At 42.6% G+C, this 26674-nt stretch overlaps 1 protein-coding gene across 1 annotated transcript in view; it reads right to left on the bottom strand.

Annotated features, from left to right (window-relative positions):
* LOC135218514 (pachytene checkpoint protein 2 homolog) overlaps positions 1–26674 on the bottom strand; it is a 121913-nt gene that overhangs the window by 70482 nt on the left and 24757 nt on the right. Inside the window, 1 exon segment of the mRNA XM_064254880.1 lies at positions 12815–12980. Coding sequence (XP_064110950.1) covers positions 12815–12980 — 166 coding nt within the window.

Genomic DNA, 26674 nt, shown 5'->3' with positions numbered 1-26674 from the left:
TAGAGGAAGCTTCTTCGTCTTCAACATTGCGAAGAGATGTATGAGGAAGACGTTATCGCAAGTTTCCACAACTCCTTTCCAACTAAGGGTAGACAGACGTTAATAGTTATTACGAAAAGATTCTCACGGACGTGCACCTTGTGCAGCGAACCTCTTAAGGATTGCTACGTTCTGTGTCTGTGTTCCAAACAGGTTCTCTCTTGTTAATGCGAACAGTGGCAAAAAAGAGATTCCTGATTCTCCTTGAGATATGAGAGAGCTGTGGAATTGGCCTAATTGATTTAAAAAATCCTTTCGTCCTTCCCTGGGATCGAACCCCCTTTCAATTAGACGGGGAACGAAATCGGGAACGAATCGTGACTTTACTTAGCCTGCTGCCAGAGAGGCTACTGAACCCTTTGGTTAACAACTCGCTATATCGAGAAAATATCAAGTCCACTAAAATGCTTGCAATTCTTTTAGACTATGTGCCAGAACATCTGTACCTCTGTCATGGTAACCCGGCGCCACTTATTATGTTATTTCCGTTTCTTGGTAGGAAAAAAAAAACTCTATAGGCGTAATATAGTTCATTCAGGGAAACAAACTTCTGCCACGAAGAAAACGGTTCCCATTAGACTCATCCATCTCCTCACTGAGCATGCTCCGTTCTCTAATAAGGCTATGCTTTCGTAGGCATGAAAGCATTATATAATAGTGCTCTACCTCGGTAGAATAATCTATAATTCTGTTACATTGCGGTAAACAGCATTGAAAGGTTGTAAGAGATCTTTCTATTGAAAACTTCTTAGCAAAAACTCAGACAAATCCCCTCAATTCGAGGCTAAGTCCGTGATTGTAAGGGAGAGAAACGTACAGTCAGTCAATGCCGAAGGAGAGAGAGATGTAACCAACCGACCATGACCGAGAACCAGATGGTACTGTATTGGCTTACAGAGACAGCAGTCTTCTTTCGCTGTCTCAGTACATTCTTCCTGAGTTGCCAGTTATTCCATTCAATGAAGGAATATGGTAAAATTATTCTCGAGCTTAAGGAAGTATCCAATAATGCATATTTAAGCGAAACATCCTTCTTTAAATACAGAAGCTGAGTCGGTGTTGTCATAAGAAACCCTTTAAGTGTAATCCTTACCTAGGAAATCCCTGGAAGGACACAAGGAATTCAGTTGGCAACCATAGTGTAATTACGGTATGCGCATATGACTCGACCATACAGTATTCCTATACAGAAAATTCTCTACTCCACTCTTTCCTTGCCGACGCAAGGAGAGAATGGAAAATTTTACTATCTTCGTTCTTTTCGTTAATAGAACGAACTAGTATTATCCAAAGGAGATCCCAAGTGAGAACCGAGGATCGAAGAGAATCTCTTAAGCTTTCTAATCTCTTGGACATAAGACTAAAAGGACATATTCTACGCATCTATTACTTGGAAGAGCCTCTAATCAATGAATGAGAGCTCCTCCGAATCTTGTCCAAGAGAGCTATATGCTAAGTATTGAGATCTTTGTGAATGAGAACTAACCCATTAAGATACAAAGAGTATAGGGAATTTAATCCAGGCACTCGTTAAGTCTTCATGATTTCCAAAGAAATTGCGGAAGGGACAGGATTCCAGTTCAGATCTAGGGTTTACGAAAGGAAAAATTGATGTTTCCTTTCCGCAGTCATTCCCTAATGCCGATGAGTATGAATGAAGGAGAGAGTCCACGTTGAGAGGAACTGCCTGTTACAGCAGTCTTCTGAATATTGGAGAAGATCTTCTCTCAGTATCAGAATCATTCTGACAAAAGCGACGGCCGCCTGTGCGACATCTTGCTCCTTTGTAGGTCACTCACATAATGAAGTAGAAGAGCCCCTATTCGGTGAAAGACTGGCGGAAAAAGACTGTTCCTTTGGAAGAGAACTAGAAGTCTTTTCTATTCTCTTGCATGATACAACAGATCTTCCGATTTCTGAAGTCCCGAAGAGGAAGATCGTTTCCGAGGAGAAGAACTGTTGGAAGGCGACCCCAGCCTGAAGGATTCCGCATGTCTGGAACGTTCCACTTTGGTGGAAAGTTCTTTGCACTTAGAAAGTTTCTCTTGTGCGGAAGGTTCCGCGCGCCTGGAAAGTTCCGCGTTTGGAATGTTCCGCGCATCCGGAAAAAGATTCCCGCTTGGAAAGTTCCGAGCGTATGAAAGGCGATCCGCGCCTGGAAAGTTCCATGCGTCTGGAAGTTTCCGCTTGTGCGGAAGGTTCCGAGCGCTTGCAAAATTCCGCTTGTGTGGAATGTTCTGCGCGTTTGGAAAAAGATTCCTGCTTGGAAAATTCCGAGCGCCTGGAAGGCGATTGTAATCTGGAAGGTTCCGCTTGTGCGGAAGGTTCCGTTCTCTTGGAAGGAAACTCGCGCTTGGAACGTTCCGTTATTGTGGAAGGTTCCGTGCGTCTGGATAGTTCCGAGCGCCTAATAGGCTCCTCACTCTTGGAAGGTGCCTCTTGCTCGGAACGATCCATGGAAAGATCCTTCTGTTTGTCCACTTGATTCTAAGGCTCTTCGCTCTTGGACATTTGTTTTCGCTTTGAAGGCGCCTTGCGCCTAGAAAGCTCCTCTCTGTTAATCTCCTCTCCCGGAAAGTTCCTCCTGCCTGGCGCTCCTCGCCAAGATGGTTCTTCTAGGGCTGAAGAAAACCACTCATCTATAGGAGCTAGTTGCTTGGGAGAAGGCGGAACATTCTCAGGAAGCTCGGACACAACTCCACACTTCATGGAAGAAAGCGAAACAGGAGATCAGACTCTGGTTCTCGCTTGGAGGGAGGAACGTGGCTCGCGCTTGGAACATTGGAACGCGGCTCGCTGCTGGCTGCTGGAACGTGGCTCGCGCTAGACTGCTGGAACGCGGCTCCCGCTTCTAGCCCAGATGGCACTTAGTGTTCTCTTAACTTTCCGAGAACACGCTAGATCGTCCGAACTCCAAACATGTCCATTCTTTGTCTTTTCGGATGTAAGATGAAGAATCGAATGAAGAGACGCACATTTTTTAAGGATGCCTTTGCAATGGCCCTCCTTGGCAGTCTGGGATGCTCCAGAACCTGCTGAGGGGACGCCTGATCGGTGGGGATTCTCCGTAACCTCCGTAAGGCTTTCGACATTCCTTTTCCTCTGGGCTTGGGAGCTTGGAAGAGGACTAGGCCTGGGAGCGAGATGGAGCCGAACAGAACGCACCCTCCACTGCACTGGAAACACTATATTCACTTCTTACCTTTTTTAAGAGCTCGCATTATGAGCTCTCTAGATTTATTCTTCAAATTTTCACAAGATGAATTTGTAGTTTCTGTGAGGTAAGAAGGTGATGAGGATGCAACAACTACTAGTATTGTTAATACTCTAATTGCTCGTTAATACGAGACATATTAACGCTTCTAAAGGAAGCGTTTTTAGTAATATGCTTTCTGACTTCCTTGAATAGGAAGTTAAGAGTGTTTAAATTCCTCAATCAAGCTTTTTTAACACTTCTTACGCGTATTAGTGAATAGATATTAAAGTTTCCCTTTATTGCAAAATATGTGATTGTCTACCGACAAATTCGGTAGTTTCACGTAAATTTTTTCTTCGAAAACTCGAAGCTAAATACATTAAAAAGTTACTAAAAGCGTATGCCGAACCAAAGACCCAGTACTTCCCTGCAAAAGACAGCCCAGAAGATCGATGGCGATGAAAAACGAAAATCAAGTCAGGAGGTACCGCAAACGTTGTTTACAATACGGGCGACAGAAAAATTCTGATAGAAAAACAGGAATGGTCCTATTCCTGGCCACCAGCGGCGGGAAGGTAGATCACCTGACCACCTGTAGCGTGTGCCGCGAAATTTGAATTTCTGTCGGGACGACGGAGTCTAAAGCTAAGTATATATCTGCAGGTAAGTTGAATGTATAAAAACAAACTTTTGATAATCTTATTTATGATTAATATCAAGAAACTGGCCCAACTTTATTTGTACGAGCAAACAAGTATCATTAGTTAGTTTCATTCACCAATCACTTACTAACAAGTAAATATCATGGCACAGCAGAGGACTGTATTCCATTTAATGGTATTAAGAGCCTTTATACTAAGAATACTGTCACACAGATTATACAATAATTAGTTACAATGGTCCAGCTTTCCTTTGTTTTCTGCTTTGAGGCTACTTATGACTTTAATGTGATACAAAAAAGTAACTCTGGAAAGGTGTGATCCGATTTACTAAACATCTGTCATATTATTTAATATTTTGCTTCTTCTTAATCTGGCTCTCATTCATTCAAAATTAAATGAGAACATCTTCATACCCACAGTCATATAGGAGGACAAAAGACTATAAGTAAAATGGAAATAATGGCATACAGTGTTCGTAGGAAAAAGCTATGAAATAGTACTTCCCTGCAAAAGACAGCCCAGAAGATCGATGGCGATGAAAAACGAAAATCAAGTCAGGAGGTACCGCAAACGTTGTTTACAATACGGGCGACAGAAAAATTCTGATAGAAAACGGGAATGGTTCCTATTCCTGCCACCCAGCGGCGGGAAGGTAGATCACCTGACCTACCTGTAGCGTGTGCCGCGAAATTTGAATTTCTGTCGGGACGACGGAGTCTAAAGCTAAGTATATATCTGCAGGTAAGTTGAATGTATAAAAACAAACTTTTGATAATCTTATTTATGATTAATATCAAGAAACTGGCCCAACTTTATTTGTACGAGCAAACAAGTATCATTAGTTAGTTTCATTCACCAATCACTTACTAACAAGTAAATATCATGGCACAGCAGAGGACTGTATTCCATTTAATGGTATTAAGAGCCTTTATTCTAAGAATACTGTCACACAGATTATACAATAATTAGTTACAATGGTCCAGCTTTCCTTTGTTTTCTGCTTTGAGGCTACTTATGACTTTAATGTGATACAAAAAAGTAACTCTGGAAAGGTGTGATCCGATTTACTAAACATCTGTCATATTATTTAATATTTTGCTTCTTCTTAATCTGGCTCTCATTCATTCAAAATTAAATGAGAACATCTTCATACCCACAGTCATATAGGAGGACAAAAGACTATAAGTAAAATGGAAATAATGGCATACAGTGTTCGTAGGAAAAAGCTATGAAATAATATTGTATAGTCTCATTATGACAGCAATCATACCTCTTTGAAAAAAGTACAGTGGTTTCTGGAGATACGAAATTAATCTGTTCCGAGGCGGCCTTCGTATCATGAGTTTTTCGTATCTTGAACCGCATTTTACATGTAAAATGCTAATCCGTTCCAACCTCCAAAAACACCCCAGTAAATTTCATAATAAAGATAAATTGACCTATAACAATGAAATACTACAACAATTTAGACCATTCAATACCTAACCTTAAATACATACTAGTACTTACTAACTATGTGAGGTACCTGTAAGAAAGTAAAGGTATTAGTGTACATGGTATACAAGAAATACTGTACGTACACACGTACGTATGTAGTAAAATGTGGAAGCTTACCTTTCGAGTGAGGCTATCTCCGAAAGTGGCGACAGAGGAGGAGGACAAACAGAAGATACGTACACTTAACTTTATGAAACATAAAAAAATGTCAGGAAAACATAAACTAAACTTTACGAAACACATTAACAAAACTGTAACACTTAACTTTACAAAAAATTTAAAATTAAATCTTATTTTTGTCTTTATTTGATTTTTACATTTTTTTTTACTTTTTTATACTTTAGTTTTTTTTTTTATAAAAAATTTCAACTTCTTCACCACTTTCAACTTTGTTTTTTCGTAGTATCACTTGGTTCTTCCTTTTTGCTTATTCCTACTAAAGGCCTCTTTAAAAAATAATTATCCAAGGAAGATTGCTTCTGCCTGCTTTTGACAATGTTCCTGAAACGACTCGGGTAAACGTCATCGAACTATCGAACTGTGCAAGCCTTTTCGGGCTGTCTTTTCTACGAATGATTGCACCTTATGAAAAGCAACTAGAGCATCCTTAATTTCTGCCGTTGTCATAGAGTCGTCGTCCTCCTCCTCGCCGCTGGTAGAGAACTCTTTTTGAACGACGTTATGTTGCATGGCCTCCAACTCCTTCAGTTCATCCGTCGTAAGCTCCTCTTGGTGCTCCTCGAGAAGGTCATTGATGTCGTCCTCGTCGACAACCAGCCCCTTTTACTTGCCGAGTGCAACGATCTTGTCAAGATCTGGTTGCGAAAGTTTCAGGATCGTCAACTGTTACTGAATCTGCAGCACCAGCTTCGCTCACGTCGAATCCCTCAAAGTCTCGGGCGGATACGGCATCAGGCCAGAGTTTCCTCCACGAGGAATTCAAGGTTCGCCTCAAAACCTCCTGCCAAGCTTGGTCGATGAGTCGGATGCATATCACAACATTGAAATGCTCCTTCCAAAATTCATGCAAGGTGAGGTTTGTGGTATCGGTGATGTTGAAACATCTCTTGAAAAGATGTTTCGTATATAGCTTCTTGAAGTTCGATATCACTTGCTAGTCCATGGGCTGGAGGAGAGGGGTGGTGTTAGGCGGAAGATAAAGAACCTTGATGAAAGAATACTCCGCTAGGATATCTTCCTTGAGGGCAGGAGGGTGAGCAGGGGCATTGTCCAACACCAGCAGACATTTCAGAGGGAGGCGCTTCTCTTCCAAGAATTTCTTCACTGTCGGGCCGAAACACAGATTTACCCACTCTGTGAACAAAAGTCTTGTTACCCAGGCTTTCGCATTAGCCCTCCACATCACTGGAAGCTTCTCCTTAAGCACTTTGTGGGTCTTGAAGGCTCGAGGAGTCTCCGAATTATACACAAGTAGGGGCTTCACCTTGCAATCCCCACTGGCGTTCGAACAAAGTCGAGCATAAAGCCCTGTCTTTCATAGGCTTATGCCCGGGTAGCTTCTTCTCTTCCTGCGTGATGTACGTCCGACGAAGCATTTTTTTTCCAAAAAAGGCCAGTCTCATCACAGCTGAAAACTTGCTGAGAACTGTAGCCTTCGTTGAGAGTCATCTCATCGGACGTCTTAATAAAGGCTTCGGCCGCTTTCGTGTCCGAGCTGGCTGCCTCCCCATGCTGCACCACCGAATGGATGCCAGTCCGTTTAGGGAATTTTTCGAACCAACCTAAATCAAATCGCCGAAAATAGCGCTGGCCTTGTGGCAGATTGCCATCTCCGTTACCATATCGCCAGCAATTTCTTTGTCTTTTATCCAGACAAGAAGCAGCCTTTCCATTTCATTGTGCACGTGGCTCCTCTTGCTGGACAAAATAGTCATGCCCTTGGAAGGTGTAGCTGCTTTGATGACATCCTTCTGCTTAACGATGGTGCCTATTGTCGACGGATTTCGGCCGTATTCCTTGGCGATCACACTCAATCGCATACCAGCTTCATACTTATTAATTATCTCCATCTTCGTCTCCAAAGAAAGCATCTTCTTCTTTCCGTGAACTTCAACTTTCTTGGGACCCATGACTATGTATATACTGTACGTAATTATGTTATGTAGTATACATATGTAGTAAAGTTCTCACACAACACGATAATGCTATAACTACAACGAAATCACGAACGAATTTACGTTAATAAATGAAATCGTTATATTAGAACGAACGAATTCCGCATGCTTACGATACTGATGATGCCGCGAAGTGGCCGAAGAAGCACGCCTCTACGTAGACGCACGATGGGAGAGATGCTGACCAATAGGAGAGAATTATCTTATGGCCTGACTAGCATCAGGAACCAATGGGAGAGCGGGAGGATGGTGGTGAGTCTACTCAGTTGGCGGCGTGCAAGTTTTAAAATTGTTATCGGTGGTCCGAGCGAATCTTGGACTTTACAGCAACAACCTTTTGTATCTTGAACAATTTTCGTATGTAGAGCCGCAAAAATCTTTGTATTTGCTTTCGTATCTCGAGTTTTTCGTAAGTTGAGCCTTTCGTATCTCGAGGTACCACTGTAGTTTATTTTTTCCTATACACTGCATGCAAACCAAAAGTCTTTAATTTGGTTATACCTTCAGCATAATCTTGTCCAGTCACTGAAGCTTGGTAAGAAAGTAGTTAAATAGCCACATTCAAGGGGGGTTGGTTAAAAGTGGGATTCTCATATAAGACATCAAGGACAAAAGTGAAGTTGGTTGTGTAATTCCTATAAAAGACTTGGGTAAGTATATCTATGAAAAAATGTGAAGGTTAGTATATCTATGAAAAAAGTGAAACATCTTGAAATTGACAATTTAATTTTACTGGACAATAAATTTCTGTCTCAATTGTACAGACTCACTCTTTAGATGGGAAGTATTGTCCAGAGATCATGACTAGTGTTGTTCTACCGCTGAAAATATCAATTTCCTGGTCGGATATGGGCATGGGAAGGATGACTCCTGGTGGTTATTAAGGGTGCCGGCCAGCTAATGCCATTTTTTTAAGGACATTCATACCACTTAATAAGGTGACTTGGGACATCTCCAAACTGCACATGACTTTCGCCTCTGACCTTCGGTTTTGTGACGCCAGTGCGATTTATCCCAAAAGTAACCATTTTTCAAATTCTATCTCCTCTCTTGATACTTAATATTAAGACCTGGGATTAATACCATATATAGACCTGATGTAGACCTCCATCAAATGGAGTTTTTTCTTAGTAATCTTTTTGCTAGATATGATTTTTTTCATTATGGTAAAAAAATAAACCCTATATATCAGGAAAAAAAATGTAAAAAAAAAGGAAACAAAAATTTGAAAAAAGGGCTAGATTTGATTGTTTATTCGACGTCTTTCTAATTTATATACCAATTTTCAATACTATAGCTTTAAAACTAAGGGAGAAGATAGAATTTGAAGGTCAATAAGTAGTATAGTTTTGAGAGACAGGCATTCAAAGTTAGTTTTTCTTTGTATTTTACAAAGACACTGTTAATAAATCATGATTATTATGAATTTTATATTCCTTTTTGGGTATTAGTAAACCAAAACTATGCTATATATCATAATTTAATCATAAATGAAGATCCCTTTGCTCAAAGTATTGTTCATTAACACTCCTCTCCTCCTTCAACCTCAACTAACTCGCTAATATCACTGATATTATGATCTTTTCAACTTTTATTAGAGCGAATTTTCTTCTGTATGTTAGCGAGATGTTTTGCTTGTCTTTTCCTCTTTGGCATGAAGAAATTCTTGCCAAAAAAAAAAAAAAGAAAAACAGACATAAAAGCAAGTGAATGTCAGAGGTGAAACCTGAACCCGTACTCCCTCTAATGTTTCTGATCACACTGAAGGGTCTAAGCTCATAACTTCCTGTCTTGTGATTTATGGAATCTCTACAGATGCCTTTGCTCACAATTTGTTTGATATTAATTATCAAAATTTACAATAACAGAAGAGATACTGCATTTTCTTGTACGGATAAAAGTTTTTGGCTTATTGAGTTAACTTTTCTAATTACCCTGTAACTATGAAAGTAAGAGGAATTTTGATGAAATATTTTGTATAAGCATTCTCCATAGCCATACAAAGCTCCATGAATGTTATCATGACTTTGCAATTTTTCCCCTATACCAACATATATTGGCTTACTGGCCGACCCCCTTAATGTATCCTGGTATTGTGGTGTTAAGAATGATAGGGCCTTTTGCCCAAGTAAGGTTAATTTGCAACCGTGCTTTACAAAAAACTTTGGTTTCTCGTATGGGTTGCAATAGCTTGGAAGATAACATATTACTGCAAAATCGCATGAGCTCAATATACATAAGTACTATAATTAACCTGCATCTGGCCAACCAGCAAGAATAAAGCTGTAAAAGAATATGTACCAATCATCATTCTTTCATCTAACCTTCAACCAAAGTAAACTGTGCATAAGATGCTGTTCTGTCCCAGCAAAACTTGGGAAGCTACAAAACATGAAGAGTAACACAGGTCATCCAGCACATTCTACCTTGCAGAAGCAGGAAGAAAGGAGGGGGAAGGGAGAGAGATAGCTAATAGTTAACTCATTCAACCTCCAACCTCATGCCATTGAGTACTGTACCTTGGGTGAGATTCAGTGTCCAAAATGACAAATTTTTTAATCAATTTGTATTTTTCATAGCTAACAAACCCTCGGTCTTAACAATAGGATAATCTTCTTGCACCAGCTGGAAACCACTTAAAATCAATCAAAGATTGTAAAGCAAAGAATCTGTGGCATCTGGCAACTCATGCGTATAACAGGTGGAAGCTGGTCACCAACCAGACATAGAACCTCGTGACGCACTAGTCTTTCCCCCATCTCATGAAAAGAAAGTGGACGGCTATAGAGGGTTGTAAACGTTAAGACCTCCGGAGGTTTGTTAGCTATGAAAAATACAAATGATTAAAAAAATTTTCATTTGTTCATATGCGGAACAAATCCTTGGTCTTAACAATACGATAGACATACTTGGAGGGAGGTACAAATACCCTAAATCGGCTGGGAGTTAAACCCACCTGGCCACCCTTCCTAGAAGAACAAGCTCTAAAGAAGGGGGCCCAAGCCTGTGAGAGAATAGACAATTGGATATCTAAAAACTCAGCTGTCTCGGTTGAAACACAATGGTATATGGTCAGATTCATTGCATTCAGGGATAAAAGAAAACTGCCTGTTCAAGCAACAAACCACATAAGCCACAGAGGTTTGTTACCACTCCTCACTCCCCTTGCTTACTCCTCCTACTCACCTGTATCAGACCAGTTCCAGCATATGACATGTCTATTCTTCAACCCACCCATAGGAAGAAGAAAGGAAAAAAGAGAAAGAAGAGGCCAGCCAACTTACTCATTCTCTCTTCCTCAAAATCATCTTAAGTAAACTACAAACCATCTTGCCAGGGACAATGGGTGAATTACCACTGGACCTAAGGAAAAAGTGTCCAAAGACCTGTGGGCAATGTCCTTTACATAAAAGGAAGTGAACATGGACTGATGTAGCCAAGAAACAACATTTAAAATCCTATGAACAGACAAGTTTTTCTTAAATGTCAGAGAGGAACTTATACCTGTGATGTCATGTGCTCTAGCCTGCACAAACTCAGTGACAGACCTAGAAAGTGAGTAAACCTGTTTAACACGGAATTCAAGTCTGACTCTTTATCTGTGAATGTGCCTCTACAATTAGATTCCTCAGGATGACTGTACTAACAGAGCGAAGCGTTTATCAATCTTTCCCTCGAGACTAGTAATGGGGTTGGGATCGGAAGAGTGGGAGCCTGCAACTGGAGAGGGTGGTATCACAAGAGAAGTGGGTGTGGGAGCTAAAAATATCACAGGGATACTCAAATCTGAATTCAAATCAGAAGAACCCTGGCTAGCTGGTTTTGAATTAGCCCTAAGTAAAGCCTTTCTATTCCTCTGTCTCTCTAATTTCTTTAAATGAGACTAAGTTTTCTACTTTCTCTCATCCCAATCAGGACATTCATTACACTGGATCACCTGAAGATTAGCGACCCCTAATACCTCTCCTGAAGAAAAGCGACCCCAATATTTTCAACCTGATAACGACCCTGCTTGGTGTCTCCAATCTTCAGGTGACCCACTTTAGCTCATAATATTATAGAAAAAAAGGAGAAAAAAAATATAGATATATATTCATTAAAAACTACTTTATTAAACATTTGTTAAAAAACAAATTTAGACAAACAATCAATAGTTAATTAAAAGCGTATTATCTTGCAATTTCAGCATTTAAATAATCAAACCTACTGTAACCCCAGTGGCTAGCGCACGCAGTGCAACATTACCTCTTGCCAGAACATACAGAGCTTGCCAAGAATCTTTAAATATGCGGATAAGGCGCGAAGCACCGTTCCGCCATGGCCTTACTGTAACCCCTGTTAATTCCTCACCTTAAGAAAAGCGACCCCAATATTTTCCACCTGAAGAAAAGCGAACCCAGCGTGTGTTGGGTTCGCTTTTCTTCAGGTGATCCATTACACCTAATATCAAATGAACATACTTGTCCTCAACAATTAGTACATAAAGTATGAGTATCATAAGAATCCTTGGTTATCCTAGTCTTGCAACCTATAGTGGAATATCTAGAGCTATAAGAACTCGTGTCCGACATCGTTGACACACTAAAACCCGTCGATCACCAAGGAAAAAACAAAATCTAGTTCTTCATGGAAAACCACAAAAAAGAACCTAACACTATCTAAATGTTTGCCATGACAGCTAAAACAAGAACAGATTAAATCATCACTTGCAAAGATACAAAAGGAACGTCCCAAATTTTAAGAATAACTGCCACTGACAAGCATCCATAACCATTGGCCAGCAGAAACAAACTGAATTTCGTGATTTTAACTGATGGCAAGTGAAACTCCTAGTTATATAATTACTGGGAAAATTGTATAATGAAAACTACAATATAGGCTGAAGGCCAAGTGCTGAGACCTAAGAGGTCATTCAGCACAAAAAGGAAAATTGAGGGTAAGAGGTTTAAAAGGTTTAACAGGAGGGAAACCTCACAGCTGCACTATGAAACAATGTTAGGAGAGGGTGGAAAGCAAGATGAAAAAAAGAATATGAATGGAGGTTGCATAGTAAGAGGAATGAAAGGGCTTGTAGCATCACTGAAAAGAACTTTAAGTAATGCCTACTGTGCACTGATAGCACACACCCCTATGAGGATCTGATACATTTATGGCTAGAATAAATTTATTTGACCTTATTCAACAGCAAAGTAATGCATTTATGGCTAAAATAAACAAATTTATTTGACCTTATTCAATAGAAAAATAATGCATGTATGGTTACAATAAACGATAATTTACATTACCTTAATTTCTGAAGTGGCATCAAGTTCACAGATCTTCACATGAACAATTTGTTCAGCTATCTGGGTCTTTAATTTATCTTTTGGAAGGAAACTCTCGGTTCTAAGTGTTGGCATACTCTCTATTACTTTATTTACCTCATCAATTATGGATATTTTATCTTGAGCACTGAAAAAGTAATTAAAATATACTAGTATTAATTTAAAACAATCAAATATTACACTAAAAATAATCTTATAACCATGTATAATGGATTCAGTCATAAAGTGTATCAGCCTGACTAAATATGCCATTTTCCTCATTTCCATACAATCTGCACATAATGGAAAAAAACCAGTGGAATAATTAAATCCAAATATTTTCCATTATACAAGAGAATACCATATATGTTTTTTGTATACATCAGATTAAAAGAACAGTAATGCAATGCCTAGTTTCAAAAGAAAAAATGAAATGCAGTTTCACCAATTCACATCAGTAATTTCACTAATGATGTTATTTAATCCTGCCCCAACAACTAAAATCTTTGACTTAATTATCTTGTTAACTGTTTAATAACTGTATAGTACGAACCTGTTTGATAAACACTTACAATGAATGAACTACTATAGATATCATTACCCATGAAAGGAGACAATTTTATATGACAAGAAAACCAGGCGTAGATCTTGACTAGCTACACCAGAGTGCCCATAGGTGAAAAAGAAAAAAATAGATAACAGGAAAACGGAAGCATAATTTATAACAAACAAAATATGCTCTGGATTTAGAAATTTAAAGGGGACCTGATTTTAGAACAAAGGTTTGATCTACAAAACTTCTCTTAATTAAACTAGAACAAGCAGGAGCAGAAATGGCACAAACATACATGGAGAAATTAATATCATGGACACACACTGCACCTGCTGGAAACTGCTATCATCCTCATACAAGCCTCAGTAAATATTCATGTAAACAGAGGGAAATTGTGAAATGAAATTTAGGGATTCCTCTAGTGCTGTGGGATGTTTAAGTTCTTGTTCCAACACCACTGCATTTTGCTGAAACATTAAGCAATGATACTAGTGCCATCAACATGGATACATTTGTGTGAATATGCACTATACATCGTTTTCGTACGGTACATCTGTTTCTTTTCCTTGTCATTAAACCTATGTCAAACTGGTAGGTGTTCTGTGGAAAATCCCTGACAATTGAGGAATGATATCTGTACATTACATTACAAATTTATCATAAGACTGTAATCACCCCACTATAGAGTAGAGTGACTTTCATTGTTCTGTATTCTATCCCCTGGGCCTCCTATGTAGTAGACCTCCCATTATATGCAGAAATTCACAATTTTTAAAAGTAAATTGTATTTTTCCTAACTATACAAACCTGAGGTTCTTTACATTTATGCCCAACTCATGCCACCCCTCAACCTGAACCTGGGCCAAAAGGCAAAGTGGAGTGTTTAAATCCGGGCATGCGGGCTTACCTGCCTACCAGAGGGTAGTTACTGCCTAACCACCTTGTTCAAGAATTTAACAGCCATAACTCCAGCTACGCTGAAAGTAAGTTCTTATATATAGGACCTCAAGTTTGTATAGTTAGGAAAAATACATAAGGAAGACTCACTGATTGGTGGGAGGAATGTGAGTGAGACTGAGCTGACTGGAGTTCTTCACACCTGGGCTATTCCTCCTGGTTGTAAGAGCGAGGCGGAGTGCCCTGCCTCTGACAACTTGATCAAAGTATAGGAGCTGCATGATCAAGTCAGACTTCTGGGTCTTTTCGAAATGAGTGAGGAATTGTAACTCATCCGAAAAAGGTCTTTGAAGAATATTTCAGAGTTGGAGGAGTTAATGCAAAGTTCTGGGAAGGGTTTGCATTATTGCCAATCTCCTTCCTTCCTTGCTAGAGGAAGGAGCGGGAGTGCTTCTATGATTCTGATAAGAAAAATAGAAAGGAAGCTCGATGTGTAAGCTTACCGCATCAATCGCCCAACCAGCCAGTGTAAGTTTGAGTCCTATCCTCAATCCAAAGGAAGAGGAATAGAAGGATAAGGTGGGGAAGGTGGAGAGGCCAGTCACTCTCGCATCCTTCTTATCTCTAGAACCGCACACCATGGGCGAGATGCAACTTGTCCTCTTGAAGGAGCTGAGTAAGCAAACACAACCTACAAGCATCCACCACCGGTCCAAGGAAAGGAGGTTCTAAGGACCTGTGAGCAGACCCGAAAGAAGAAAGATATAAATATAGTCGCAATGAGACCTCACCTATCTTCTGGTCTGACATATTCTTCAGAGTGATGAAATGTAGCTGTCATGCATCCGAGACGTAGTCACAACATGACAGCCGCCTTTTGAAGGGTTATGCTGAGAATAACCATACAAATCGTCTATCTTGTTTGTCGACAATGTTGAGAGATGAGATGATGTTTCTCGCGAGTCATGAGCACATCAGACGATAGTCAATTGCCTTCTAGAGACCTGTGATGGCAAGACAGAAGTTTCTCATCAGTAGTTGAATCTCAACCAAGGAGAAACAATACTATATTACTAGTGAATGAATAAGGTGAATGTGGACCTACGTCTTCACAGTTGAATCCAGAGAAGTAAACTCTCAAGATTCTGATCATAGAAAGAGTCCCATCAATGACACCAACCAGTGAAGACGGCTTTAATCCCTGCTGTTTTACAGAGGACTGAAAGTTAATCCGCTATTTCACTGCTGCTCGGTGAGAAAGTCGGAGTTTGCAATGAAAGCAGAGTGTCTTTCAGTAATGAAAACACAAGGATTGTACTGCCTGAAGAACCGCTTCTTGTGGGTTGGATCAGGGAGGAAGTTTCTATTTACTTTGGAAGCAGAGCTATTCAGGTGGGGAACAGGCGAAGTCTTCCATTATTCATTAACAATTTGGGGTAAACAAAGAATAATTGAACATCTTACAAATGATATTGTAATGATACAATTAAGTTTGTTCATACTTACCTGGCAGATATATATATAGCTGTATTTTTCCGAAGTCCGACAGAAATTAAAAAACTTACGACACACGTATGGGAGTCAGGTGGTTAGTACCCATTCCCGCCGCTGGGAGGCGGGTATCAGGAATCATTCTCATTTTCTATTCATAATTTTTTATTTCCACTGTCTCCTGAGGGGAGGTGGGTGGGTACTTAATTATATATATCTGCCAGGTAAGTATGAACAAAATGATATTGTTATGATACAATAAAGTTTGTTCATACTTACCTGGCAGATATATATATAGCTGTATTCTCCGAAGTCCGACAGAATTTCAAAAATCCCGGCAACCGCAGTGGTCGGCCAGGTGGTAGTACCCATTCCCGCCGCTGGGAGGCGGGCGTAAGGAACCATTCCCATTTTCTGTCAGATTTTTTTCTAGTGCCACTGTCTCCTGAGAGGGGGAGGTGGGCACTTTGATTATATATATCTGCCAGGTAAGTATGAACAAACTTTATTGTATCATAAACAATATCATTTTGTTCATGAATCTTACCTGCCAGATATATATATAGCTGAATCCACCTTTGGAGGAAGGGGGAGACAGATTCGATTTGGGAAAACAATTTCATATATATGATTGATATTGGTTCCTTAACTGTTAGCATAGCTGACTTCGTGAGTACCGTCACCCAAGTCTGCTTCTGCTTTACTAGAGACTCCAGCTAGGTAGTGACCTGTGAAGCTGTTGAGTTTCTAGAGGATCTGTCAACGGGGGCGTGACCACAATGCAACTAGATCCTATATTATAGACCTCCAATTTCGGTACTGCATTCCTAGAGGTGCCAGCAAGGACGTGACCTGTGTAGCTGGTGCGCTCTAATGAAACTGTCACGGGGAGCGTGACCACAATGTGACGATCATATAGGTGTTGTTTAGACACCGAATGCTGTTAATGCTTCACTGGAGGTGCCAGCAAGGACGTGACCTATGTAGCTGGTGCGCTCCAGATGATTGTCAATGAGGGCGTGGACCACACTGTGACAAAAACATTTTACCCTACTATGAGGGCGAAGCAAAAACATTACCACCTGACCTAGCCTATCTGGTTAAACTTCGTAAAACCAAGGCTAATGGAGGGAAGGTCGCCTAAGGCGGCCTACCCAAGACCACAAAAAACTAAACACCCTACATAAACATAATAAAAATAAAAAATAAAAAGAAATAAAATTAAAAGTCCCAACTAACATATTATTTCTAAAAGATAGGAAGAGTGCTACTCTCTGTCCCCAATATATTGTCTGCTGCGACATATGGGCCCAAAGAGTAGCAGTTCTCGTATGTAATCTCACCTCCCGAAGGTAGTGAGAGGCAAACACTGAATTACTACGCCAAAATGTGGCATTCAAGATGTCATTGAGTGCCATGTTCTTTTGGAAGGCTACCGACGTAGAAATAGCCCTCAGTTCATGCGCATTCACCTTCAACACTTTCATATCACTGTCTTGATAGGATGAATGCACTTCTTTGATGGTGCCCCTCAAGAAAAAAGCCAAAGCATTCTTTGACACTGGTAACCTTGGCTTCCTGACCAAACACCACAAGTTATCAGAAGTACCTCTTATAAACCTTGGTTCCTATCTTTTCAGACGGAGGGTTGACTTCCTAGCTATTGCTTAGGAGTCTGCTTCGTCTCAAGAGCCTCAGCGAGGATGTGACCTATGGGTAAGAGTTCTTGTGGGTTTGCCGATGGGGTCTTATCCACTTACTCGGCAAAGCCTAACTGGCATTTGTCAATGGGTGCTAATCCACTCATATGACCATATACCTATGCCTATTAGCATAATTAAGGAGCACAACACCGATCCCGATCACCTGATCCTAACACGAGGGTTAGCGCTTAATTTTAAAAAGAGTTAAACTAAAAATTAACTCACTAGTTAAGGATCAGTGTCGGCTCCCTATCCCAGCAACGTATCCGCAGACACGAACAACCAATAGAAAAGGATCTCTTGTAGGTTGAATTGACATCCTTCGTGTAACGGGAGGTCAACACGAATTGCATCTCCCGTAAGTTGGACCAGCTCATATGTCCTTTATGACATATTGTTATGGAAACCAAGAAGAATTCATAAAAGCTCGCACTTCATGCATAGGTTCGAATGGACTGGACATGAGGAACTTCAGAACTACATCCAAGTTCCAAGACGGCAACTTGGGTTGTTGAACCTTCATCGTTTCGAAGATCTCAAGAGATCGTGAAGGTCTCTGTTGTCTGCCAAGTCCAGCCTCTGTGCCTAAAGACAACTAAAAGCACACTCTTATAACCCTTGATTGTAGAGACTGCAAGTTTAGATCCCTTCTCAGAAAAGGAAGTCAGCAATCTGGCTCACAGGTCGTGGTGGAGGAAAATGCCGTTCTTCTTGCACCAACTCCTGAAGACTATCCACTTCGATTGTACACTGCGTTGGAAAATGCTCTTCTTGCACTGGCGATAGCTTTCGCCATTGACTATAAAAGCCTCTCGCTCTGGCCAACTTTTGGATAGTCTGAATGCAGTCAGACTCAGAGCGAAGAGGCTTCTGTGGTACCTCTCGAAGTGGGGCTGTCTGAGTAGATCTGTCCTTACTGGAAGCGTCCTCGGGAAGTCTACTGTAAAGGCCATGACCTCTGTGAACCACTCTCTCGCAGGCCAGAACGGGGCGAACAAAGTCATTCTCGTCCCTTCCGACACCGCAACTTTCTCATGACTTCCCCTAAGATCTTGAACGGGGAAAGGCGTACAGGTCCATCCCCGTCCAGTCCCAGAGAAGTGTGTCTATCGTCACGCAGCTGGGTCGAGTACTGGGGAGCAGTACAGTGGAAGCCTCTTCGTTCTGGACGTCGCAAAGATATCCACGAGCGGACGTCCCCATAACCCCACAGCTCTTGGCATACCTTCTGATGCAGAGTCTACTCGGTTGGCAGAAGTTGACCTCGTCCTTGCTGAGGAGATCTGCCCAGACATTCTCTACTCATGCTACAAATTTCGTAAGGATCATGACGTCCAGTGCCCTTGCCCACAGCAAGATCTCCTTTGCCAGAGCACAAAGGCTGAGAACTGTTTTCCTCCCTACTCTTCAAGTACGCCAGAGCTGTGGTGTTGTCTGAGTTGACTTGGACTATTCGACGAGAGACTTTTTCTTGGAAAAACTGGAGAGCTAAAACGATGGCTGCCATTTCCTTTAGGTTTATGTGCCAGGACACCTGTTCCCCTCTCCAGGTGCCTGCCACTTGTTTCCCCCTAATGATGCTCCCCATCCCGTGGTGGACGCGTCGGAGAACACACTAGGTCGGGGCTCTGAAGCTTGAGAGACCACGCCCTCCGACAGCTACACTGGATCTAGCCAACATCAAGATCAGTGATGTTTTACCTCTCCTGAAATTTCCAAGATCAGTGTAGATTATTGTTTTCTTTCCAATTGTACTTGAGAAAAAATTGTAACGGTCTGAGGTGCAGTCTCCCCAAGGAAACAAAACTTCTCCAGCGAGAAATGGGTCCCCAGTTTAGACTCATCCATTCCCCTCACCGAGCCCACCCGAATCTTTCCTTAGGAAGGCTAACACTTTGTCTAAGCCTTGCTGCTGACGTCCCTGGAACGGAAAAGCTCGAAAAGCCACTGAATCCATCTGAATCCCGATACACGATGGATTGGGTTGGGATCAGATGTGACTTTTCGAAATTCACCAGTAGTTCAGGGACTTCACCAAACGATTAAGAGTTTGAAAATCCTTCAGACACCGCGTTGAGTGGAGGCATGAATGAACCAGTCGTCCTTCGAAGATAACAATTGCGAAGTTAAGAGACTGAGGGGCCGCAGGCTGAAACTATTCTTCAAAAGAGGCTCGAAGCCATCGAACCAAGACCTCTTCTTCTTCTCAACTGACACACGTTCGGGAAGATGGTAACCGTGCTCTCTAGACAACCTCTGGAGAGCTGCATGAAATCTAGAGAGCAAAGGCAACTGGCGAAAGGGAGCGGAACGAGGAGAAGAAGGGACTGCCTGTACTCTTGATTGGCAGCCTATCATCCTTCCTCTCGCGATGTGGCTTTGCCCTTTCTCACTGCAATCAACAAAATGATATTGTTATGTTACAATAAAGTTTCATACATACTTACCTGGCAGATATATACATAGCTAAGACTCCGTCGTCCCCGACAGAAATTCAAATTTCGCGCCACTCGCTACAGGTAGGTCAGGTGATCTACCGGCCTGCCCTGGGCGTCAGGACTAGGAACCATCCCCGTTTTCTATCATATTTTCTCTCTTCCACCTTGTCTCCTGCGGGAGGCTGGGTGGGCCTTTAATTGTATATATCTGCCAGGTAAGTATGTATGAAACTTTATTGTAACATAACAATATCATTTTTCATACAATCAACTTACCTGTCAGATTATATACATAAGCTGATTGGCACCCTTCGGTGGAGGGTAAGAGACAGCTTCTATATGGATAGACAGGTAAACAACATATGTTGTAGGTATAAATAAAACCTGGTTCCTACCTGATAGGTGGTAGACTTCGTGGGTGTTTGCCCAGTAGTCTGCATCACCTCAAGAAACTTTTAGCGAGATATATGATCTATGGCCAAGAGTTCTTGTGGGTCTGCCGATGGGGTCGTTACCACTTACTCGGCAGAGCCTAAAAGGACTTTGTCAATGGGTGCTGATCCACTTATATGACAATACACCTTATGAAGGAGCACACAACCAATCCCGACCACCTGATCCTAACCATATGTTAGAAGTAAAGATTGTTAAGAGTTATCCCCGAACTCGTCACAACAACCGTAACTCAAAACCACTACGCACACATACATAATTTTCAAAAAAAAAAAATTTATACTCAACTAATTGGATATGGACAAGAATTCTCTTACTGAACAACATAGACGGCCGCCCGTGCTAGCCTAAGTCCTCCATTGTTGTTCGAAGAGACTCGACCATATCCAAAAAGAAGAAAAGTATATACATTTAAGGATTGGTGTCGGCTCCGTACCCAGAATCGTATCCGCCGATACGAAAGGACCTAGAGAAAAACACTTCCATATAGTCACACGCACGTCTTTTCAAGTAATAAGAGATGCAAATACTGAGTTGCATCTCCAAAATGTCGTATCTATGATGTTTTTTAAGCGACATATCTTATGAAACGAGAGAGACGTCGCTATAGCTCTCACTTCATGAGCTTTTACTCTCAACAGTTTGTAAAACTGTTCGTCAGGACAGGCCTATGAGCGTCTGTAATGACGTTTCTTACAAAGAATGCCAGCGCATTCTTGGACATCAGTCTTGTGGGGACTTTTACCGCGCACCAAAGACCTTGTCTAGAGCTTCCCATTTGATGCTTTCTCTGAAGGTAGAACTTCAGAGCTCTAACAGGGCATAGAGACCTCTCTGCTTCTCTGCCTACTAGACTCGACATGCCTTTGACTTCGAATGACTTAGGCCAGGGATTCGTAGGATTCTCGTTTTTCGCTAAAAACAGGGTCTTAAACGAGCAAATCGCTGAGTCTCCCTTGAATCCTACTTTATCCTGCAGAGCATGCAATTCACTAATTCTCTTGCCGTAGCTAAAGATAATAGGAATAGGCATTTTCGGGTAATGTCTCTAAACGATGCCCGATGAGGAGGTTCGATCCTTCCGATGACAGATACTTTAGAACTACGTCTAGGTTCCAGTTCGGAGGTACTGGTTCCTTAGACTTTGAAGTCTCAAAAGACCTTATGAGATCGTGGAGATCTTTATTATCCGCCAGATCTAATCCTCTGTTCCTGAAATACAGCCGAGAGCATACTTCTGTATCCCTTTATTGTGGATACGGCTAGATGAGATTTTCTCTCAGGAATAGCAGGAAATCAGCAAATTTCGCTATAGAGGTAGTGGAGGAGGACAACTTCTTGGATCCCCCCTACAACCACCTTCTAAATACCTCCCCTGTCGATTGGTATACTTTCGTAGTGGGTGGGGTTCTGCGTGCTCTCGCGATCGCGCTTGCCACTTCGCGAGAAAAGCCTCTCGCTCTGACAAGTCTTTCGATAGTCGAAAGGCAGTCAGAGCGAGAGCGGGGAGGTTTTGATGGTACCTCTTGAAGTGCGGTTGTCTGAGAAGATCCGTCCTTCCTGGTAGGGATCTTGGAAAGTCTACGATCCACTCTACCACTCCGTGAACCATTCCTGGGCCGGCCAAAAGGAAAAGGGGGCTATTAACGTCATCCTCGTCTCCTTTGACGCCACAAACTTTTTCATTACTAACCCCAGGATTTTGAATGGGGGAAAAGCATAAACGTCTACTCGAGACCAATTTAGCAGGAAGGCGTCTACCATAAGTGCTCTTGGATCTTCCACGACCGAGCAAAACACTGGGAGCCTTTTTTGAAATGAATGTTGCGAAGACCTCCACATGAGGAGTTCCCCACAGAGACCAGAGATCGAGACACACTTCCTCGTGTAGAGTCCATTCTGTATGAAGGACCTGGTTCCTCCTGCTGAGCCTGTCCGCCCTCACATTCCTTACCTCCCTGGTACGAACCTGTCATCAGGGAGATGTTTCTGTGAGACGTCCAAAGAAATAGGTCTCTCGTGAGCTCGTAAAGGTAACGAGGAGTGCGTCCCCTCCCTGTTTCCGAATGTAGGCACGTGCGGTGGTGTTGTCCACGTTTACTTGCACTACCTTGCTTGACACAGAGGTTCTAGGCTCTTTAAGGCAGATGTACGGCGAAGAGCTCTTTGCCGTTTCTGTGCCAAGACACCTGTGCTGGTTCCCAGGTGCCTGACACTTCCTCTGAACCTACTGTCGCTCCCCAACCTGTCTCCGACGCGTCGGAGAACAACACTAGGTCTGGGTTCTGTGTTCTTATTAGAGAGATCCCTTTGTTCTCTTCCAGAGGGCGCAACCACCACTGTGGTGTGACTTTATCTCCACTGGAATGGGAAAAACGTCCGACAGTTGTCCGGTGGTTTTCCAGCTCCAAGACCTCTTGAGGAAGAATTGAAGCGGACGTATATGAAGTCTTCCTAGAGGGAAGAATTGTTCTAGCGAGGAAAGCGTCCCCAGAAGGTTCAACCATTCCCTCGCCGACGTTTGTTGCTTCTCTAAGAAAAAGAGAGACTATCCGCAACCTTTTGCGATTCTCTCTTGCGAAGGAAAAAACTCGAAAACCCCGAGAATCCATCCGAATCTCCAGATAGACTAGGTCTTGTCTGGGGGTCAGCTGAGACTTCTCGAGGTTCACAAGCAATCCCAACGCTTTGATCAAATCCAGAGTTAACTTTAGGTCCTCCAAGCACTGTCTCTCCGATCTGGCCCTGATGAGCCAGTCGTCTAGATACATAGAGACATTCACTCCTTTGAGGTGAAGAAACCTCGCCACATTCTTCATCAGGCTTGTGAAGACCTGAGGAGCTGTGGCAGGCCGAAACACAAGGCTCTGAACTGAAAGATCCTTCCCCCGTCATGAACGGAGGTACTTCTTCGATGAAGGGTGGATCGGGACGTGAAAGTAGGCGTCCTGGAGATCTAAAGACCCTCGTAATGACGCCATGACTGAAGCAGAAGTCTCCATGGAGAACTTCTCCTTCTGAACAAATTTGTTCAGAGAGCTGACGTCCAGTACTGGTCTCCAGCCTCCCGAGGCTTTCGCCACAGAAAAAGGCGATTGTAAAACCCGGGGAGTGTTTGATCCCGTACCAATTCTATCGCTCTCTTGTCCACATTTGTTCCACCATCGATCGAAGAGTATCCCTAGCACAGGATCCTTGTATTTGGCTGATAGTTCCCATTGGTATTGACGTTAGGGGAGGAGTGTTCAGGAAAGGGATACGATATCCCCTCCTTAAGATCGCCAAAGATGACGCTTCTCTTGTCCGATGCAGCAACAGGTTTCTTTCTTGCTGACTGCGTCAGCAGATCCTGAGTTGCCTTCTCAGTTAAAGAATGCGCAATGTCCTTTACTAACTGAGAAGGAACAAAAATCAGATAGAGGCGCATAGAGAACTGCTGCTCTCTGAGCATGTGAGACTGCCTTTGTTAAAGAAAGGCGCCATATACAGTCCTTTTCTTTAAAAGACCTGCCCCAAACAAGAGGAGATTTCAAAAAGATCCATCCTGTACCGCCTTGTCAATACAAGACAATATGCATAACAGGGCTCCAGGTTCGATTCCTTCCGAATCATGGGCTTTCTTGGACATCACCCCAAGGGACCAATCTAGAAGTTAAAAACTTCCAATACACGAAAGCGTCCCTTGAGGAGATGATCCAGTTCCGAAATTCCCCACGTAATCCGTGCAGAATTGAGACTTTGACGCCTTGAAGCGTCAACCAAAGTCGAAAAAAAAACTGTTTCGGTTGTAGAAGGGAGAGCAATACCCATATTTTCTCCCGTCCGATACCAAATGCCCTCTTTTCCCAGCTAATCTTGCTGGAGGCATGCAGAAGACTGTCCTCACTAGTCTTTCTTAGACTTCATCCATGAGTCTAAGGAATGTAATGCTCTCTTCATCGATATGGTGGGTTTCATTTTAAGAAAAGACGAAGGCTTCTTCGTCTTAGCACTGGAAAAGAGCGAGCGAGGAGAAGGAGGAGCGGCAGGCGTCAACTTGTCTCCGTACTCCTCAAGAAGTAGGGTAGTCAACACCTTATAGTTAGACAGACCTTCTCTTCCACTATATTCGTCATCCGAGTTTTCCTCTAACTCGGGATCTAAAAGCGTCTCCTTTCCGAACATTCTTCTTCTTGCGGAGACAAACTCTAACAGGAGAGGGCTAAGGGAATGATATAATCCTTCCTCTTTCCCGCTCTAATAGTCCTTGGAAGGCGTCATAAGCTTCGGCTTCTCTAGAATTTTAGAGAGACTTCATGCTTACATGACGCTTCCCTTTCGCCAAGCGTCATGGATGACGTCTTTTGCTGACGTCTCGATGACGCTTCGCGCTTGGAAGACGCTCCGCTCTCCAAAGGCGTCCTACTTGGCGTCATAATATTGGACGGAGCGTCATGTCTATGCTCCGTTTCAAAGGGCGCTTTCGCGTCTAAAAAAGACGTCTTACGTCTCTCTGGCGTTACGAAACTCTCGTAAGGCACCTGTTCTCTCTCTCGCACTAGACGCTTCTGTAAGACGTTTTAGCCGTTTCCCGTCTGTATGACGCTTGTCGTTTGAACAAGTAAGAGAGGACGAGACCTCTTAATTGGAAGCGTCACGTCCTTCCGACGTGGCGCTAAAACTCCCACTCGAGATGACAGTTTCTCTTGAACTGCTATATGATCTTGACGCTTCTCCCACGTCCAGTGCATGACGTCTTTCGTCATCACTAATCGGTGGAGAAGAAGGAAAGGGTACTTCGCGTACACTTCAGGTGACTCTGACGCCCCCTTCGCTTTCTTGCTAGAAGACGGAGCGTCATCTGAGAAACGCTCTGGACTAGAATCCATGTCAGGCGGCGTTCATATGACGCTTCAGCGGTCTCGACAAGTTTCGATCCTTCCACCCTCGTTAGGTGAGAGAGGGAGAGGACGAGAAAACACTCGCGAAGGACGCTTTTTCTATAGCGCCCTTGAGCCGCCTGCAACGAAGCAGAGCTAGCGAAGGGAGTCGATCGTTGGGGATTCCCCACAACCTCCTTAAGGCTTTCGACTTTCCTTCTCCTCTGGGCTCGTGAGCTTGGAAGAGGTCTAGGCCTGGGAGCGTCGCAGGGACGATCAAACGCCCCCTCCACAACACTGGGAGAACTCACTTCACTGTAATGCTCACTTTCACTAGCCTTACCTTTGAAGTCAGCCATCTTGGACTCATGTCTCTAATTGGTAGCTTCAGATTGGCGATTTTCCGATGCGAATCCGAAAAAGCACTCTGAGAATGAGATACATAGGGAGAATTCTTACATTCAGTAGGATTAGAATTATCAGTGAAAGGCTCAATAGGCCTTGAACTCACAACTTTCAATCGTCTAATTCTATCCCTCTCTAACTTCTTCAAATAAGAAGTCAAAGTCTTCCACTCTTCTGCATTCAATCCCTCGCATTCCTTACAAGTATTAATAGCAGAACACTGAAACCCCCTATATTTACGGCATACAGTGTGAGGATCAACCGAAGCTTTCGGTATCCTCACCCCGCAGCCTACATTCACACACATTCTCACACTCACATTAGAATCAGACATACTGAGAAAAATACAAAAGAGTTATTCCAAAAACAGTCCACTGTAGCGAATCACGATCCAAATACGTCACCAAAAAGCCGAAAAACGATGATCAAAGGATGAAAAATGAATCTAAGTCAGGAGGTAATAACAAAACAAAGTGATACCACCGGCGACAGAGAAAATATGATAGAAAACGGGGATGGTCCTAGTCCTGCCGCCCAGGGCAGGCCGTAGATCACCTGACTACCTGTAGCGAGTGGCGCGAAATTTGAATTTCTGTCGGGGACGACGGAGTCTTAGCTATGTATATATCTGACAGGTAAGTTGATTGTATGAAAACAAGTTGTTGTTGCAAAGACACAATCATCCTTTTCGATGGAGAACATTCCTTCTCAGGCAAAAGGTGATCCTTTGAGAAGACGATGGGCGAGGGAAGCCCTCCTCCTTCTCACATGGACTGCCAAGGATATATCTTAGGAGCGACCGAAGCGCTCAAAAGCATACTCATCGGAAGACGTCCTCTCCGGTGAAGATCGCAACACAGTAGAAAAGAGAGAGGACGTGAAGCGTCCCCCTCCCTGAGACCATACATCATACATCTTAGCTTCTCTTTTACTGCGGAAAGTCTTCCAATTTGCCCAGGAGACGACTGCAAAGCAGAAGGAGCTAACGGACGAGAAGCGTCCCCCTCCGAGGAACCAAAGACGACGGGACGCCTGTGCGACCT

This window comes from Macrobrachium nipponense, chromosome 9 (assembly GCF_015104395.2).
Source record: "Macrobrachium nipponense isolate FS-2020 chromosome 9, ASM1510439v2, whole genome shotgun sequence".
Taxonomy (NCBI): Eukaryota; Metazoa; Arthropoda; class Malacostraca; order Decapoda; family Palaemonidae; genus Macrobrachium; species Macrobrachium nipponense.
The sequence above is the reverse complement of the archived record's forward strand: the minus strand, read 5'-3'. Positions and strand labels throughout refer to the sequence as shown.